This window comes from Rhinatrema bivittatum, chromosome 3 (assembly GCF_901001135.1).
Source record: "Rhinatrema bivittatum chromosome 3, aRhiBiv1.1, whole genome shotgun sequence".
In the NCBI taxonomy this organism is placed as follows: domain Eukaryota; kingdom Metazoa; phylum Chordata; class Amphibia; order Gymnophiona; family Rhinatrematidae; genus Rhinatrema; species Rhinatrema bivittatum.
In genome coordinates, this window is record NC_042617.1 from 104,578,312 (window position 1) to 104,596,988 (window position 18,677).

General features: G+C 41.4%; 1 protein-coding gene across 1 annotated transcript in view; it reads right to left on the reverse strand.

The window, feature by feature from the left end:
* SEL1L2 (SEL1L2 adaptor subunit of ERAD E3 ligase) overlaps positions 1-18,677 on the reverse strand; it is a 217,272-nt gene that overhangs the window by 9,564 nt on the left and 189,031 nt on the right. Inside the window, exons 16-17 of the mRNA XM_029596776.1 lie at positions 11,652-11,824; positions 1,680-1,808 (exon numbers count right to left, since the gene is read on the reverse strand). Coding sequence (XP_029452636.1) covers positions 1,680-1,808; positions 11,652-11,824 — 302 coding nt within the window. The remainder of the gene's footprint in view (positions 1-1,679; positions 1,809-11,651; positions 11,825-18,677) is intronic.

An 18,677-nucleotide genomic window follows, 5' to 3' on the forward strand; every position in this document is an offset into this window, starting at 1 on the left:
TCACAAAAGACTGCAAGCCATCAGCAATGCAAAAAGGGGCAATACACAATATTAAGAACTAAGGGTATGCAAACGTCTGAACAGGAACATTTTATTATTTCCCTTATTGCTATGGTTTGTTTAATGATTGTGCTATTCTGTAATGCATAATAGTTTAATTTAAAGCATATTAAAAATAACAGACATGTTTTTGTCTGATCACTCATTTTTTCTTAAAATGCTACACTTCTTCCATGGGAATGTAAACTTATGAGCACAACTGTATGTGCTTGATGATAAATATACAAAGCAGTTAAATGCCAAATTCTAGCAAATTAGGGAGGAGTTGAGCAGAGCAGCAGATACTGTAAATATCCATGAGTTAAAACCATTAGAATTCAAGTTCAATCAGGCTGATGTAATATAGATACGCATAAAAGGGGCAAGCATGATTGAGTGCCCGCTCTCCTAATGCCGATTCACCTGTCCTGGGTGCCTGATTTAATATTTAAATTAGCTGCTGCAGTAAAAAGGAGGCGCTACGGGAAACTGTGCTTCCCTAGTGCCTCCTTGGCATCAGGTGCCCAGAAAAGGTGGCTGTTACTGCAGGTTAGGAAACGGACACTCAATACAAGTGTCTGTTTTCTCCCGCTACCAGCACAAAATACACCTACAATATACACGGCCTGGACCGTGTATATTGTGAGTGTATATTGGGTGCTCAGAAAACTTTTTTTTTCGTGAATATTTTTTTAACTGGTTCTGCTTTCTGTGATCCCTCCTTCTTAGTCTCACGACGATACTAGTAGGAGCGATCACAGAAAGCAGGAATTTGGGGTTTTTACAGTGAGCCCTTGAGCGCGGCAGACCTTTACACCAGCCCCGGGCACATTAGCCTCGTGGGAAAATTTTTGCATCGTGGGGATTAGCTAATAGCCTCATCTACATGTACTTTACATGTGATGAACACTATTAGCTATGCACTTAATTGCGTTTTGGACGCACTAATCCCAGTTTTGCATCGGGGGTTATGGACACGTGTCCAAAACGCGCATCCAATCGCGTGTTAAGCTGTGCGCTGGCAGCAGCACATGGTATTGCATCAGCCTGATAGTGAATATTCTTCACTGAACATATAACTAGCTTGCATAAGCAGCTGTAAAGGAGTTATTCTTCTGTAAGGAAAAGGTCTGCAAAGAATTAATCACCAAAATAGGGATCATTTTGCAGAAGACAAAGGAGTATAATGCTATTGTTTACAGTGCAAAGTATGGTTTGAGGGTTTGGTTAGATAGAAAGAGGGTTCAAAATATAGGGGGAACTATCAGGTAGTTGCAAATAGAGGCTCCTGGCATTATAGCCCCGTAAAGGTCCGTTGTGATTTAACTGGAAGCCCAAAGAATCAGAAAGACACTGCTGAATTAAGAAAAAGAAAACTGTAGATGATTGGAATTAATTCTGTAAAATTTTTAAATGTCTTTTGACGTGAAAGATTCACACACAGCGCCCAGAAGGAACATTATAATCTGACGCCTAGAATCCTATATGCTTGTCTCCATTTGTGAAACTGCTTGTGCATATTTTGAGAAAGTGGTTTAGAAAAGTATATTGAAAATAAATATATAAAAAGTGAAATACAATATATCCCTAGAATAAAGTTTACTGGGGAACAAATCAAACAAACTAAGAATTATACTTACGTTATAATACAGCAATTTTCGGAACAGATGAACAGTCTCTAATTTAATGAGTGCAAAGAACACAGGCACATATGCGTCAGGGCTTGCTTCTGCAGCCAAGTCGTACAACCTTCTAGCCAAAAGAGTGTCCTTAAAAATAAAATTATGCTTTCTAAGAAGGTTAAACAATTGGAATATTTTGCTGAATAAATGTTACTGAAGAAAAGATAACTGATATTATTTCCAATGCTTTTCCAGATGCAGCTTTCCATTGTTCTTGCATGCATTCAATTAGAACCATAGCATAGTTGTGGATGATCCCTAAATCAAATTTATTTAAAAACGTGAATAAAAGTGGGGAATGAAAGAAGCTGAAATAATCGAAAAGGCATACGTAAATCAGCAATACAAGCAGAACAAGGTTGGTTAAAATCACTGTCTTCCCTTTCTCATGCTTATGTTTACTATCTGATGTGACACATAAAAGAGAGCCAAAAGCGGGCGCTTAGTGTTGAGCGCCCGCTTTCCTAACGTGTGCCCGGGCACCTTTCCTGGTTGTGCGATGCAATATTTAAATTAGGGGTCACGCTGCCAAGGAGGTACTAAGGTCGATTGCATGCCCCTAGTGCTTCCTTGGCATCGAGCGCCCAGGAGAGGTCGACTGTCTGTGGGTTAAGAAAATCGATGCTTAATTTACCGGCATACGTTTTCCTAACCAGCACACAGCCACAGATTCGGAAAATGGACGCTGGTTAACTGAGTGTCCGTTTCCCTAACCAGACCGCCGGCACTTTTTTTTTTTAAATAATCTTTTCAACTTTTCGTTCCTCTGACTTATTATGACCACCATATTAAGTCGGAGGATGTACAGATAAGCAGTATTTTCTGCTTTTTGGTACAACTTTTTCGGCTGCTCAGAAATTAACGTCTACTCTGGGCAGGCTTTAATTTCTGAGCGTAAAAATGTGCAGGTCTGATGCACTTTTTTTTTTCTTTTTTTTACATCTGGGGAGTATAGCTAATAGCTTCATCAGCAGGCATTTGCATATGATGGGCGCTATTAGTTTCATGGTGCATTGGACACATGTTGTGCATGCGCTAATCCCCTTATAACATAAGAGACTGGATGCACATCCAAAACGCACATCCAACCGCAGGTAAACAGTGCATTTGGCTGAGCGCACTGTTTTGTATTGGCTCCATTGTTTGTTTGTTTAAGTTTCTGTCTGCCTGCCTTCTTTCTAGGGTTGGTGCTTTATAATCCCGTCTTTGTCTTGACGTTTTAATAATCAGTCATTCATAAATGGAAATATATATGCTCATTTCTCAAAAGTCCTTATTTTTCAAGATTTTTGTATTGCATATAAAATATCAAATGTCAAATTTCTTACCAAGATTTTCTCTAAATAAAATGCACTGATCTGCGTGCTTGTTGCACCAGGAAAGCGAATACTTCTCCAAGGAATGCCTGTGAAGAGATCAAGTTGCTGTGTGTCTAGTACCTGACATTGCAACGTTTCAGAAAATCTTGAAAAATAAGGACTTTTGAGAAATGAGTATATACACTTCCATTTATGAATGACTGATGATTAAAACATCAGCCCAAAGACAGGATTATAAAGCACCACACTATGTGCCTATACCTGTGCTTATATGATGGTCATTATTCTTTTTTAAGACTACATTAGACATTCTTACACATCTATATTTTTTGAGAGAGATTTTTGTTGATTTACATTATTCTTTGTTTGTTTGTTTTTTTCATTTAGTATTCTTTCTAGGGTTGTCAGTATCCTCCTCGCCTACCCAGCCTAGCCTCCCCTTTTTCCTGGTACCTCTTACCATGCTTTCTCTCACTCTTCCTTCCCAAACTTACGTCCTGTCTGCAAAACAGTGACTTGGCCCTGGGCCCTGTTGTTATCAATACACAGGAATGCAAGGTCTATGAAGCAGCATGAGCTCAATTCTCAGGAAGCCAATATGGCATGAGACAAGGTTGTTAAGAGGGTCTGTGAATGCATGCTGGCTCACAGCACTCAGGAAGAAAGTGCTGCTGCTACTGCTGTACATTGATCATGGTGACCAGGACTGCTGTGTTGCTAAGGCCAAGAGAAGATGTCTGGAGGGACAGATGGACGGGGGGAGCCAGGGGTTGGGGCAGTTTTGAAAGGTGGGGATGAGACTGCAGGAGATGGGAATGACTGCTACTGTATAGGTAGGCAGTCAGTAGATAGCTAGGAATGATAGTAATGGTTCAAAGATCCTATTTGCTTCTTCCTTTCGCTCAGGCCGATTTAGTAAAGTCTGCGGGAGAGCGGACGAACGCCCGCTCTCCCGGCGTGCACACCGGCCCCTCGCTGGTGCGCGCAATGCAGTATTCAAATTAGGTGGCGCTGTAGAAACGGGGAAAAGGAGGCACTAGGGACACTAGCGCGTCCCTAGCGCCTCCTTTTTGACAGGAGCGGCAGCTGTCAGCGGGTTTGACAGCCGACGCTCAATTTTGCCAGCGTCGGTTCTCGAGCCCGCTGACAGCCACGGGCTCGGAAACCGGACACCGGCAAAATTGAGCGTCCGGTTTTCGGCCCGACAGCCGCGGGCCGAATTCAAAATTTTTTTTCTTTTACTTTTTTTACTCTTCGGAACCTCCGACTTAATATCGCTATGATATTAAGTCGGAGGGTGCACAGAAAAGCAGTTTTTACTGCTTTTCTGTGCACTTTCCCAGTGCCGGAAGAAATTAGCGCCGACTTTCGGGTCAGCGCTAATTTCTGAAAGTAAAATGTGCGGCTTGGCTGCACATTTTACTTTCTGTATCCCGCGCGCATACCTAATAGGGTCCTCAACATGCATTTGCATGTTGAGGGCGCTATTAGGTGCCGCGGGTTGGATGCGCGTTTTCCTCCCCTTACTGAATATCGGCCCGTTAATAAATACCAGCTATGCTATGATATGTGTATAAGAAATTACTGGCAGCATATTTTGCCTACAAAAATGGCAGAATAGATTTGTCTCTTGTTCAGTACATGTTAGCAGAAATGGGAAACGAATCTACCTTAGTTACTGCTTTATAACCTGCCCTAGTTATGAATGAGCACCATCTCAGTAGGAGAAGGGGATAATAATGTGTGTTGAGCTTTGTACTAATTTGTTTTCACCCACATGATAGAGGATACACATTATTAGAATTGTATCTGAATTCTAATAATGCTGTAGACAGCTTTGAGTATCATTTGGAAAGGTGGATTTAAAATTCCAAAATTATTATTAAGTGCTATGTGTTTCATAGGCGATATACTTGCTTATCAAAGCAGTACTATGTATGTCGGCTGATGGCAATGCTGTACATTAACTGCAGATGTAAAATTTTGCCTTCCCTAGGCACTTCAGGCTCTCCCTGCCCTCTTGACCTTGAATGACAGAAGGGGATGAGATGTAGTAGAAAGGAAGCAGAGTACTTTTTTTTTTTGCTTTGCTATGTCTAGTCCAAGCTTACTCCCCTCCCCTCTTTTTCACTGCAGCCTAAATGGGAGGGGAGGTCTGGATCAGGAAGCTGAGGGTTGTTGTTTAAGATTCAGCACAAATGAAAGGCAGCAAATCTTCAGCCAACCTACTACCCCCACATTGTTGCTTTCCTAAACACAGGTTTAGTGTACCTATTGACAAATCCATGGCTCTAGAGAATACCTACATTCAGTTTCTGAGCTTGACTTCTGCTTCTCAGGCTAATTATCTGAAGATGCTAAGGAGGTAGGGTTCACAGTCCCTAAGAGGAGGGAGTTACAGCCATTGTACAACAGAGACATCTACTAGCAGGGATGGAAACTTTCAAATGGGTGCCCGGGCACACATACATTGGTTATTTACTCTTTGTACTTTTTTTTACAGACTAGGGGACATCCAATTAAATTACTAGGTAATATTATTAAGAAGAAAATATTTTTTTTTACTTGATTCATAATTAAGCTCTGGAATTTGTTGCTGGAAGATGTGAAAGCTTTTTGTGTAGCTGGGTTTAAAAAGGGAGAGGTTCCTGGACTAAACGTCCATAAACCATTATTAAGGTGGACTTGGGGCAATTCACTGCTTATCTCTGGGATAAGCAACAGGGCATCTATTGGCATTTGGGGATCCTGCCACATACTCGTGATTTGGATTGGCCATTGTTAGAAACAGGATACTGGGCTTGATGGACCTTTGGTCTGACCTACTATAGCAAATCTTATGTTCTTATAAGGAGAGAAGGCCCGGCATAGAAGAACCATAAGGAAGAAAGAGGAGTAGCTATGAAGGCGAGAGGAAGGGAGGGGAAAATTAGATAGAGGGGGTATAAGGAGGTAAGAAAGAGGAGCCATAGGGGAAAGATACAGTGATGTGCAGGGAATCACAAGGAAGGGAGAGAGGAAGAGAGGGCCTAGAGGAGCCATGGGGAAAGGAGAGGAGGATAAAGCATGAAAAAAGATTGGGGAAGGAGAAAGACAAGAGAGGGCTAGAAGGGAGGGAAGAAAGAATGACAGAATGGCATGAGGATGGAAGGAAGACTATGTCAGAGAGGAGCTACAGGCCAGAGCCGAGAGAAGACAGGAAGGAAGAAGAGGGGCAGGGGGAGCCATGGGAGGAAGGGAAGAATAATAGGGCAAAAGTGGAGGGAGAAAAAGACAATGCAGAAAGGGAGAGGGAGGGTGCATGAGGGAGGCAAAGAACTGGAAGGTTGGAAAGTGTTAACAGAAAGGGGAAAAGGTAGGGTTGGAAGGGAAGGGGTAAAGGATAAATAGCTGTTGTGAGTGAGAGACAGGAGAGGGAAGGCTGGGATGAGAGGGGAGATATGGTTATAGGTTAAAAATGCATGAGATGCAAAAGAATGAAATATTTGACATGCTAACAGGCAGACAGTAGAGAAATGACAGGTAGGAGAAATTAACAGTGTTTGAAAAAGGAGAGTTAAAAGAAAAATAAAATGGAAAGAAGACAGGAAAAGCCTCATATAAAGGGAAAGAAGCAAATATAAAAATGTTTAGTTTAATTTTAAATATATAATTATGTGACTTTGAAAGTTTTACATTAGCTTATATGTATGTTTTTTAAATTCCAGCTGTCCCAATGTGCATTACACAGTTTCTTCTCAGGACTGACATGACCCAAGTAGTAAGCTTCAAGGGGTGTCAAAATCATTCTCTACGTCTGCCTATTTTACTGATGGTCCCTCAGCTTCTGTCCCTTATTGCTGCAATTTCCTTGCTCTTTATTGCTTTCATTTTCTTTTCCTTATTGCCATGCTGGTCAGTCATGGATCAGGCTGTAGGCAGTAACATAGTCACAATCTTTGCAGGGCTGTGGCCTCACTCCCTCCCTTTCCTAGACACACTTCTAAGGTAAGAAGAAGAAGTGGGGCATGTGACAGGTTATAATCCCTGTGTTCAGGGGCCTGGGAACCATCCAGGGTACATTTGAGGAGCCAAGTAGATGTGGTAGCAATGATGTGGGGGCCCTGAGAGAAGTGCATCAGTAGTAGTGGAGCCTTGGCAGAAGGCGTCAGGAGGGAGAGAGGAAGACTGAACATCAAGTCACTCCAGAAGGGAAATGCCTTGCACCAGTTCTGGCTCCAAACAGATTTGGTTTTCAGAGAAATCAAAATATGCAAATTAATCCAGTTATTGGACCAGGTGCATGTAAATTAATCTGATGAGTATTCATTGTGAAAATCCTGATAAGCAGTCCTGTTTGTGGCCCTCAACGGGAATTGAGAATCCTGCTCTTGTATAGCCCAGTGGTTCATAAACCTGTCCTTAGGGACCTCCCTTCCCCACCTCTCTAGTTTTCAAGATATTACTAATGAATATGAATATGCAAATGTTAATCATGCACATTCATTATGGGTAGCCTAAAAATCTGACTGGGAGGTCTAAGGATTGGTTTGAAAACTACTGGATCAGCCAGTAAGAGTTTACTTTCCATGATGCAGAAACAGAGGTGCAGCTATAAGCTGTAAATTTTAAAGATGTGCTCTGGAGGCCATATTTAAGGTAGATCTTTAAAAATGACTCTTCTCTAATAAAAATGAGAAATGGCTATCAAAGAATTGATTTGATTTCTTAAACATATTACTCCTGGGGGAAATATGCATTGTGCAGAATTCAAAATTTTCTACTCTGAATTGGTGCAGAGACCAGGATGCAGCAGCAATGGCAGTGGAGGCCAGTGTGGTCTGGAAGAGAAGAAGAAATAGCATCTGTATCGGCTAGAAATGAGAAAGCAGCAGCAGGCTGACCTATGTGGACCAGAAGAGAGTTGGGAGAGTCAGCATTGGTCTGTGTAGGTTGGAAGAGACGAATCTGCAGTGCCGGCCCTGGCCTGCATAGCCCCAAAAAAGGAGGGAACAGTGGGGGTTCAGTGGAGCTTGAAAGAGTGTCGTAGACAGCAAGCTTGGGGGAAGGTAGGAGAGAGAATTGGGGAGGGGGGTTGCTGAAGAGGGGACAGCAGAGGGGAAAAAACTAGAGGGTCTTGCTAAACCTGAGGGGCAGATAAAGAGAAAGCTAGAGGGTCTTGCTGGAGTATGAGAAGAGAACTGGACAGAACAGAAAGAGACAAAGTTTGAATTGACGGGAAGGGGGCAATAAGTAAATCCACGGTTCTAGCACTGTACTTTCAAAAAGGGAACCTTTGATAAAATGAGAAAAATCGTTAGGAAAAAAGTGAAACGTGAAGCTGCAAAGATTGAAGAATGTACAACAGGCATAGTCATTGTTAAAAAAAAAAAAATACCATCTTAGAAGTGCTGTCCAGATGTATTCCATGCATTAAGAAAGGTGGAAGGAAGTCCATACAATTGCCGGTATGTTTAAAGGGTGAGGTGAAAGAGGCTATTTTAATCAAAAGATCTTCCTTCAAAAATTGGAAGAAGGATCCATCAGAAGAAAATAGGAAAAAGCATAAGCATTGGCAAGTTAAATGTAAAACATTGATAAGACAGGCTAAGAGAGAATTTGAAAAGTTGGTTATAGAGGAAAAAAAAATCATATTTTTTTTTTAATTTATCTGAAGTAGGAAACCTGTGAGGGAGTTGGTTGGACCATTAGATGATCGAAGGATTAAAGGGGCACTTAGGGAAGATAAATCCATCACACAAAGACTAAATGAATTCTTTGTTTTAGTGTTTACTGGTGAGGATGTTGGGGAGATACCCATTCTGGAGACTGGTTTCAAGGTTGATGATTCAGATGAACTTAATTAAATCACGGTGAACCTGGAAAATGTATAAGGCCAGACTGATAAACAGAAGAATAGCAAATCACCTGGACCAGATGGTATAAAACCCAGAGTTCCGAAATAATTTAAAAAATGAAATTTCAGATCTATTAGAAGGTGGCCAATGTAACCCCAATATTTAAAAATAGCTCTAGAAGTGATCCAGGAAACTATAGACCAGTGAGCCTGACATCAGGGCCAGGAAAAATCGTGAAACTATTATAAAGAATAAAATCACAGAACTTATAGATAGACATGATTTAATGGGACACACTAGCATTGATTTACCCAAGGAAAGTCTTGCTTCACAAATCTGCTAAATCTTTTGAAGGTGTGGATAAAGATGAACCACTAGATGTGGTGTATTTGGATTTTCAGAAGGTGTTTGACAAAGTCCCTCATGAGAGGTTTTTAAGAAAACAAAAAAGTCATGGGATTGGAGGTAATGTCCTTTCGTGGATTGCAAACTGGTTAAAAGAAAGGAAACAGAGAGCAGAATTAAATGGTCTGTTTTCACAGTGGAGAAAGGTAAACAGTGAAGTGCCTCAGGGATCTGTACTTGGACTGGTGCTTTTTAATATATTTATAAATGATCTGGAAAGGGGTACGATGAGCGAGGTGATCAAATCTGGAGATGACAAAATTATTCAGAGTAGGTAAATCACAAGTGGATTGTGATAAATTGCAGGAGGACCTTGCGAGACTGGAAGATTGGGCGGCCATATGCCAATGAAATATAATGTGGACAAGTGCAAGCTAATGCTTATAGAGAAAAATAGCTGTAGCTACACAATGTTAGGTTCCATTTTAGGAGTTACCACCCAGGAAAAAGATCTGGGTGTCATAGATGATATTACATTGAAATTATCTGCTCAGTGTGCTGTGGTGGTCAAAAAAAGCAAATAGAATGTTAGAAATTATTGGGAAAGGAATGGCAAATAAAACAGAGGACGTCATAATGCCTCTGTATCACTCCATGGTGAGACTGTACCTTCAATACTGTTTACAATTCTGGTTGCCGTATCTCAAAAAAGATACAGTTCCACTAGAGAAAGTACAGAGAAGTGCGACCAAAATGCTAAGGGGCATGAAATGGCTCCCATATGAGAAAAGGCTAAAGAAATTAGGGCTGTTCAGCTTAGGGAAGAGATGGCTGAGGTGGGATATGATAGAGGTCTATAAAGTCATGAAAGGACTTGAACAGGTAAATGTGAATCGGTTATTTACTCTTTCAGATCATAGAAGGACCAGGGGGCACTCCTTAAAGTTGGCAGGTAGCACATTTAAAGCAAATTGGAGAAAATTCTTTTTCACTCAACGCACGGTTAAGCTCTGGAATTTATTCCCAGAGGTTGTGGTTAAGGCAATTAGTATAGCTGGGTTTAAAAAATGTTTGGATAAGTTCCAGGAGAAGTCCATAAACTGCTGTTAATCAATAGGAAATAGCCACTGCTTGTTGCTGGCATGACTAGTATGGGATCTATTTAATGTTTGGATACTTGCCAGGTGCTTGTGACTTGGATTAGCCACTGCTGGGGGCAGAATGCAGGGCTTGATGGACCCATGATCTCGCCCAGTGTAGCATATCTTATGTTCTTATCTGAGAAGGGGTTCAAATCTTGTTGGAGGCTTCCTGGGGAGAGGGGAGAGAAAATGGATTGGGGGGATTGAGCCTGGTAGGGCAGAGAAAGTTGGTGGTGGGAATGTGATGGGAAAGGGGTCAACTCTGCAGGAAAGAGGAGGTAGTGAGCAAAGTGAGGGACTGATCCGAGAGGAGAGAAGAATCAAGCATGAGGAAGAGTTTCAAGCTATATAGGGGGGAGAGAGAGCTGGGAAGGTTCATTGAGCCTGGAGGAGAGGAGTGTAATCTGGAAGGGCCAAGCCTTAATGGGAAAATTCTGCACAAATAATTTAAAAAATTCTGCATCTTTGAGTAATAACTTTGTTCTGTTATTGCATTATAAATTTACTTTTAAAAAGTGTTTATATTGTATCTTGACAAAATCTGAATAATTTTTTTGCATAGTTTTAAAATATTGGGTGCAGAATTTGTAATATTTTTGTGCAGAATATCCCCAGGAGTAAAACAAACAGATCATCACTACAACTCTGACAAATTTAGTGAAGAGGAGGCACTGCTTCTCTTTTTATAGTAAAAGGAATGATTCTGCAATATGGCTGTACCTGTCTTCCTTATTGATGTCATTGCCTTAAAGCTATGGAGCCACTGATCTTGTACATTGTCTGTTGTAGTAGAATTTCTAAGAATTGCATGACTGCACTAATAACAGATCATCCTTCTTCCTCTAAGATTAAACATCTATTTTACAATAGTGCATTACTATAAACAAACATAATTTCACTCTTGTGATTTCTGTTGGAATATGATATGAAATTTAAGATCAAGAACATTTGTGTAATTAATGTCATTAGTACTGCAGTATCTCTACAACTATATTATAACAATGTAATGTCACTGGTATCTACAAGTCTATCATAACAATACTATAACAAATGCACATTATTCTTTTACTGCAATATATATTTTTAACAAAATACTATAGCAAAGAAAATAGAATGCTTAAGGAAAAAAATCTACAAACATTTCAAACTGTGTATGTTTTTGCCCATCAAACACTGATACCTGACACACTGTAGATGTCAGTATATTTGATATTTGAAACATCTATATCACTAACTAGAAATATGTAGCAAGCATCCTGTAATTGTGAAGACTGCAAGTGAGGTTACCTTTTCCATTCCTAAGCCATGCTCATACATATATGCCAGGTTGAATAGGGCTTGAGCACTACGGTGTTGTTCACTTGCAAGCTTGTAATGAGTTGCTGCAATGGCATGATCTTTCTTTGTTCCTAAACCATAGAAGTAGTAATCTCCAGTTTTTACTCTTGCAAATGCACTACCTAATGGAGACAATTAAAAAAAAACAACTTACTGGATATTAAAACATACATTTTATGTTTTAGGAATTAGTGGTGGTATTCTCATATGAACATAGAACCCAACTTTTGAAAATGATTGGCGGTGCTGAACTAAGCACAAATTATAGTGCCCCCAGCAAATAACAAAACACAACATAGCGGGTCATGTGACTGACCAGGCTGTATTTAAATGTCCAGAGAGGAGCAGGTAAAGTGGACAAGTGGAAGACTCATGTGGCCAGGTTAAAACAAAACTAGGGAAGACTCAAAGTCCCACCAATCATTCTTCTCCCTAACCCCAGCAAATCCCTACCGGTCTCCTCCCTTCTACTCCATTTCCCCCCCCCCCCCCCCCCCCCCAACAGCCCATCCACACCATAGTTTCCTCATCCACCATTTTTTCTCAACCCTATTTTCTCTCGTTCTCCTAGTCTCTTTTTCCATCTTTCCCTCTTTCTCCTCCCCTCCTTACTCCATCTGCACTTTTAATTCTCCCCATCTTGCATGGGCATAGTTGAATTTTATATTTGGGGGAAGAGGATCAATATCCCTCTTCCAGCTGCACTCCCTACATCCCCGTAGCTTGCCCTGCTCCCCAGTTCCCAATGACCTGTCCTTCTCTGTTCTCCAAGTTCCTCTTCCCATCTTTCCTCTCCCTTCTATAGCCAGTTACCCTCCTCTGCAGGCCTGGTTCAGCCACTCCTTCACCAATTCCCATCCCTTGTTTATTTATTAAAATATTTATTATCCGCCTATATCAGCATGTTAGGCAGGCTCAGCTCCCTTTTCAATTTTCAATTGCCCTTCCTCCTCAAGTTTGGGTCAATTTCCTGCTCTGCACTCCCTAAGCCCAAGCACTTTTTTTTTTTTTCCTGGAACTTCTCTTGCCTTCTTATCCCTTGTAACATTTTTCCCAGCACTCACAGGCCAGGGCCAGTCCCATTTTTGCAGAGTCCACTTAAGACATTCCACCACCTGCATGACATGAGCCCGAGAAGATCAGCAGTTAGTATTTTCCCAGCATGTGGTACTTCTTATCCTCAATTTGGAAATGCCAGAGATAACGCTGTCTTGTGGGATATAATGGGGGAATATGTTATTTATTTTTGTGAACAAGGGGAACAATGTTCACCTAAATTTCCACTCAGTTCAAGCTCTGGCTGCAGCCCCTCACAATACTGGAGCTGACAATTTTTAAGAGATTTTGAGCTTATGATATCCCATGCAACCACAACCTCTTACCCCTACCCCCTTCCTTTCAGTAAAATGCTTTATTAACCCTGGTGACTCTAGGGCTGGAAGAAAATGGCATATGTCACTGCCCCCCCCCCCCCGAACATGCCCTACTAGCATAGAAATCTTCACCAGACTTTGAATAAACAATCTTCTGACCTTTGTGTTTACAGTTTGAATCTATTATGTTTCTACTTGCAATTGTTTTTTTCTAGTTTCCTTTTTTTCCTTTTAAAGCTTAGTTTCTGCTCTTCTTCTCATTTCTCTGTTATTTGTTATTTTTCTTCCATGTATTATCTTTCTTCCCACCTTCTCTTCACAGTTCATTATCTTATCTCACCTCCTCCAGCCACTCCCATCTCTCTCCTCACCTCTTCTTGCCTCTTCCCTTGACCATGATACTGTCTCTCCATACAATCCGTCCCTTGATATACCTCCCCATCAGCCCTCTCCTCTCTGTTCACACCGTTCCTTTTCCAATTTATCTTCAATTCTCTCTCCTTCTTAAGTTCCCTTCACCTAACTACTCACCCCTGCTCTTCTTACCATGGCCCATGTCCTCTCTCCCAGCTTGTATCCTGGTTTCCCTTCTCTCGGCTAATGTCCCCAACTCCCACAGCCTATGTCCACTCTCTCAGCCCTCTCTGACCTCACAGCTTGTGTCCACATCTCTCCCCTTCCCACAGCTCCTCTCCCAGTCCCTCTTCCCCTCACAGCTCCTTGCCTCCTCTTCTCCCAGCCAGAATTCCTTCTTTCAGTTCCTCTCTCAGCCCTTCACAGCAGAATTCTCTCTCCCAGCAGTATCTCCTTTTTAAATCATCTTCTAGCAATTCTCTCAGCAACTCTCTCACCTTTCTTATAGCTCCTCTGCCCCTCTTTATCTTTCCCAGACCCTTTAACAGCTGCCCTCCCCATCTCCACTGTACTTCAGGAAGACTGGCCTGCACTGCTGCTACTCTCTGGTCCTCCTGCAGCCCTTTGGTCAGACATTATACAGCTAGCCAATAGGCTGCATGGGGAAGGGGGAGGGAGCAGTAGCTGGGAGACATAATTGCAGTGCCTGCCCTCTCCTGCAGTCCATTGGTCAGACATTCCACAGCCAACCAAGAGACTGCAGGGGGGAGGTGAGAGCAGAAGCAAGGAGACTGAAGCACTTCCCTACTGTCCTCCCTGACACATGGAACTCTCAGCTCCCAATTTACAGGAGTGCAGAAGACAATATTGGGGGTGCTCAAGCACCCACAGAGCAGGCACCTTGAAGACATTTGATAGTATCTCCCACTGAACGAGTAGTCAGAATACAAAATAGTATTTTACAAACTACCCCCTAGATTCATCAAAATGCGTAACACATTGATAATGCCCGCGATAAGAAAAAAGGGGGGGGGGGGGGTTGATAACTCCTAGTTTTGCATCTTGGGGAAGGAGAGAGGTGTTTTTTCTCTCTCTTTCTCTCTAAGGCCCTCATAGTAGTCAAGTATTTATATCTCTATAGGAGGGCCATCTAATAGGTCGAGGTGTGGTGTTACTGGTGGTTTAGAGTTTAGGGGCCAGTTTCTCATGCAGAGGGAGACATACGAACAGCACCGTACACCTCAGTGAAGATTTGACATCATTTGGAGTGAGGAAGGTCTCACAAAGATGCCATTTCTGCTATGTTCACTCACCCTAGCTTGGTGGACTCTATAACAGGGTACCATCAAGCTAGGGTGAGATAACATAGTACAAAATTTCATCTTTGTGAAACTTTCCTCACTCCAAATGATGTCAAATCTTCACCAAGGTGTACTATGCTGTTCATACGTCTCTCTCTACATGAGAAACTGGCCCCTAAACCACCACCAACACCTCACCTCAACCTATTAGATGGCCCTCCTACAGAGATATAAATAGTTGCACACAGTGAGGGCCTCCCCAGAGTCTCTCTCTCTCTCTCTCTCTCTCCCCCTCCACTCCCTTCTCCCTCTATCCCCTCCGAAGCCCAGAAATGGCCAAAAACCAATTCTAAAAATTTATCGCAAATTGCATTATGGTCATTTTGGGCATATCGCACAGCCTGACACCTGGAAAAAAGGTGTAGTTATTTCCACCATTATAACCATGCGATAGCATGCGTTATGCTATTGCATGGTGTGATATCGCCCAAACTCCTCCCTGATCCCCCACCCCTTCTAAAAATTTGCATTTGCACTAGCGCTATTATCGCATGCCTTATGGCATGAACACATGTGTTAATGCCATAACGCCTGTTGATGAGTGACCCGGTACATTTCTTAGAATCCTATTTAGTAATAAATATTTGATGGCTAGAGCAGAGTACCTAAACTTTGTTTTTAAAAGAGAAAACACATGCAGGTTAATTTTGACAGGCCTAGTCAGATTGTGTATGGATACAATGGGGGCAAAGTTAGCACACAAAACAAGATTTCAGGGGTATGACTGAAAGGAACACATATAAGTCACATTTTCAACATATAGCATCAGTGTGTTTCATCTATACTTCATGTGTGCATTTATGCCAGTTATTTAACCAGATAAGTGCAAACTCACTTTTTTCTTCTTTGATTGGTGGCTGTTTGTATGGTGTTTGATGTTTTGTGTGTTCCCATAATGAATACTTATCATGTGTGGGCTTTGAGTCATGTGCACAGGAGGAGGCAAAGGCAGCACAGATACCCTTCAGAAGGAATTTATGGGCCTTGGATCAGGATTTAGGGTTTATCTGATTGACAAGTATTCATTAGATATAGATCTGACAAACTTTATTTTGGGATCCTGCCAGGTACTTGTGACCTCTTTTGACCACTGTCAGAGACAGGATGCTGGGTCTCATGGACGTTTGGTCTGACCCAGTATGGCATTTCTTATGTTTTTTAATTCTGCCAGGAGTTAAAGGGAAGAGGAGAGGGGAGATTTAGAGAGTCCAGTGCAGACAAGTCATGTGTTGTCTGTGGTTTTAAGTCGCCATATTTTCTAGCATTCCTAGCTACCAGCAAATTCCAGACCACAGTGAGTGACATCAAAAGGCAAGCACTTTTCATTGTATTCAACAGTTTATTGATACTCTTCTCAGGAAAACTAATCAATATATTTATTTTCTTCAAGAAACACAGCATCAAAAGCAAACCAGGAAAGATTTTAAGTACATAAATAATTTCCCTTCAGTATATTGTAATCAGATCACAGGTTGTTGCTGAGATGAACTACAGGGATAAGAAATCCCTCCATTCCCTCAACATTCAGGTGGTGCACAATGCCAAAGATCTCATTACTACTGTGATATCTAATATCAAGGCTCATGGCATGATTCTTCAATTTGTTCACATTAGCTCTTTTAGAATGGCCAAATGAGAGATGGATGACTTCTAAGTACATGCTTTCAAGTTATTAGTTTGCAGTGGTCATAGCTTTTTCTAATTGATTGATATGCATAGTTTACTAGTTAACATAATTATTCCCACTTCAGTGTCTTCATTGTCCTGTTTGTATGCAAATATGATTCCCCGCCCCACAGCTTATCTATTTTCTTCTCTCTCCCCCACAAATGATCAGGGCTATCCCCTCAGTAACTTGCTAATAAGTCCCATGTCTTCTTAAACCTCAGCAGGAGTCGGACAACATTATAATGACGCTCAGATGCTCATTAGATCAGTCATTGAAAATAATTTTGGCACCTTAAAAACCCATTTTAGATGCTTTTATAGATCTGGTAGGATATTACTCTGTAACCATGCAAAGGCTTTTAAGATTTTCCCTTCACTCTGTATTCTCCATAAGAAGGGTAATTTTCAAACAGCCTGCATAGCAGGTAAAATCTGCATGTACATTCTGAGGCTTTTGCAGATAAGCTCACTTTGAAAATTCATGAGTAATTAGCCAGGTACATGCAGAGATTCAGTCACGTAAAGTTGCACCTCCTCTTCGGAGAGCATAATTTGTGCGCATGTACATACTTTTACAAAATTAAAAAGTATGAGTGGAAGTATCAAATCCACCCCCAACTTTAACCCAGGAACACATTTGTGTAAAAGTATGTAAAACACTGAATAGATGCATAACCTGGTTTCACATTTGTGGTGCTTATGTCCCAAGGCCTACCATTTGGAGACTTAAGGATTGCCAATTTGTTTTCAGCTGTCTGCATTGAAAAAGAGGAATTATTCAGGTTTAAAAAAACCTGCACTAACTTGATGCAATCAGAATATCTTCCCCAGCTTTCACAGAAGATTCTGAATTCCAAGAATAAATGGTTTACAATGGAATCTGGTAGAACAAGACATGTGACTATACAATGCCCATTTTCCCCAACTGGACAGCATCTTGAATACCCAGCCTACTCCCACAAAGAAGTCGATATCCAAGATTCAGAATCCCAGGAATTAGTGGATTACAGTTGGCTCCGGCAGAATAAGGCCTGTGGACACCCACTCTCTCAGCTGTTAACCTTACATAGTGTATTTTTTGCTTTAGAAAATGAAGAAGCCCCAATAACAGAACATGACGTGATGACTGAAAGGGAAGTAGTCACCTAAGGCACCCAGAAACTCTTCAATATGGTCAAATGTCATAAAAGAAAGTTGCTTCTGCTGGGAGACTCAGTCATAAGAGGAACCAATTTAATGGGGTCACAATGGTTAAATGCATTCCAGGATCCTCAGCTAATAGAAATGCAAACTAGGGGGTCAATGCAATTTAAGAAGTAAGAACTCTGTTATCAATGTTATCATCCATCTGGGGACCAATGACCTCACCAGAAACAGGGTCCACAAACTACAGGAAGATTTCTAAAACTTAGCTCAGAAGAGTAGACACATGGCAAAGACTATTGCCTTTTCAGAAGTACTACCTGTTCATGGAAAGGGAAAGGAAAGGTTATGCCATATAGATAATTTAAATGTCTGGCTCAAAACCTGGTATAAGGAAAATAGTTTTGGATACATTGGAGGCTGGGGCTGTATATGGAGCAATAGAAGATTATATGGTAAGTATGGCCTACATTTGTCTGTGCAAATAAACAGAGTTGAATCGGTAACAGGGTGAGCAAAGTATTTATTAGTAATTTCAAAAGGTGCCTGACTCGGGTCAAGTTTCACCCATCAACATGGGCTGCTTCAGGGGCTATATAGTTCAAAACAGTCTGTAGAGCCAATAAGTAATAATAGCCAATAGTTTTCTCTCAGTGGTAGGTCTGGCACAGTTTCCAGTCAGTTAGCCTGTAGTGGCAAAATGCTAACTGACATGTGTGGCATTAATTTTCTTCTGACACAGAACTCTTTAGATCATCCTCTTAGAATGAGTAGCGGCAGAGTGCTTACTGTCGCTGCTATAAGCCAGGAAGTCTGTGCCAGACCTACCACTGAGAGATAACTATTGACTATTATTACTTATTAGCTCTACAGACTGTTTTGAACTATATAGCCCCGAAGCAGCCCATGTTGATGAGTAAAACTTGGCCTGAGTTGGGCACCTTTTGAAATTACGAATAAATACTTTACTCACCCTGATACTGATTCAACTCTGTTTGTTTGCACTTCTGCTACATTGGATCATCTTCCGTGCCCAGGTAGAGAGTCCATCAAGCTAGGTTGAGAAACATTGCACA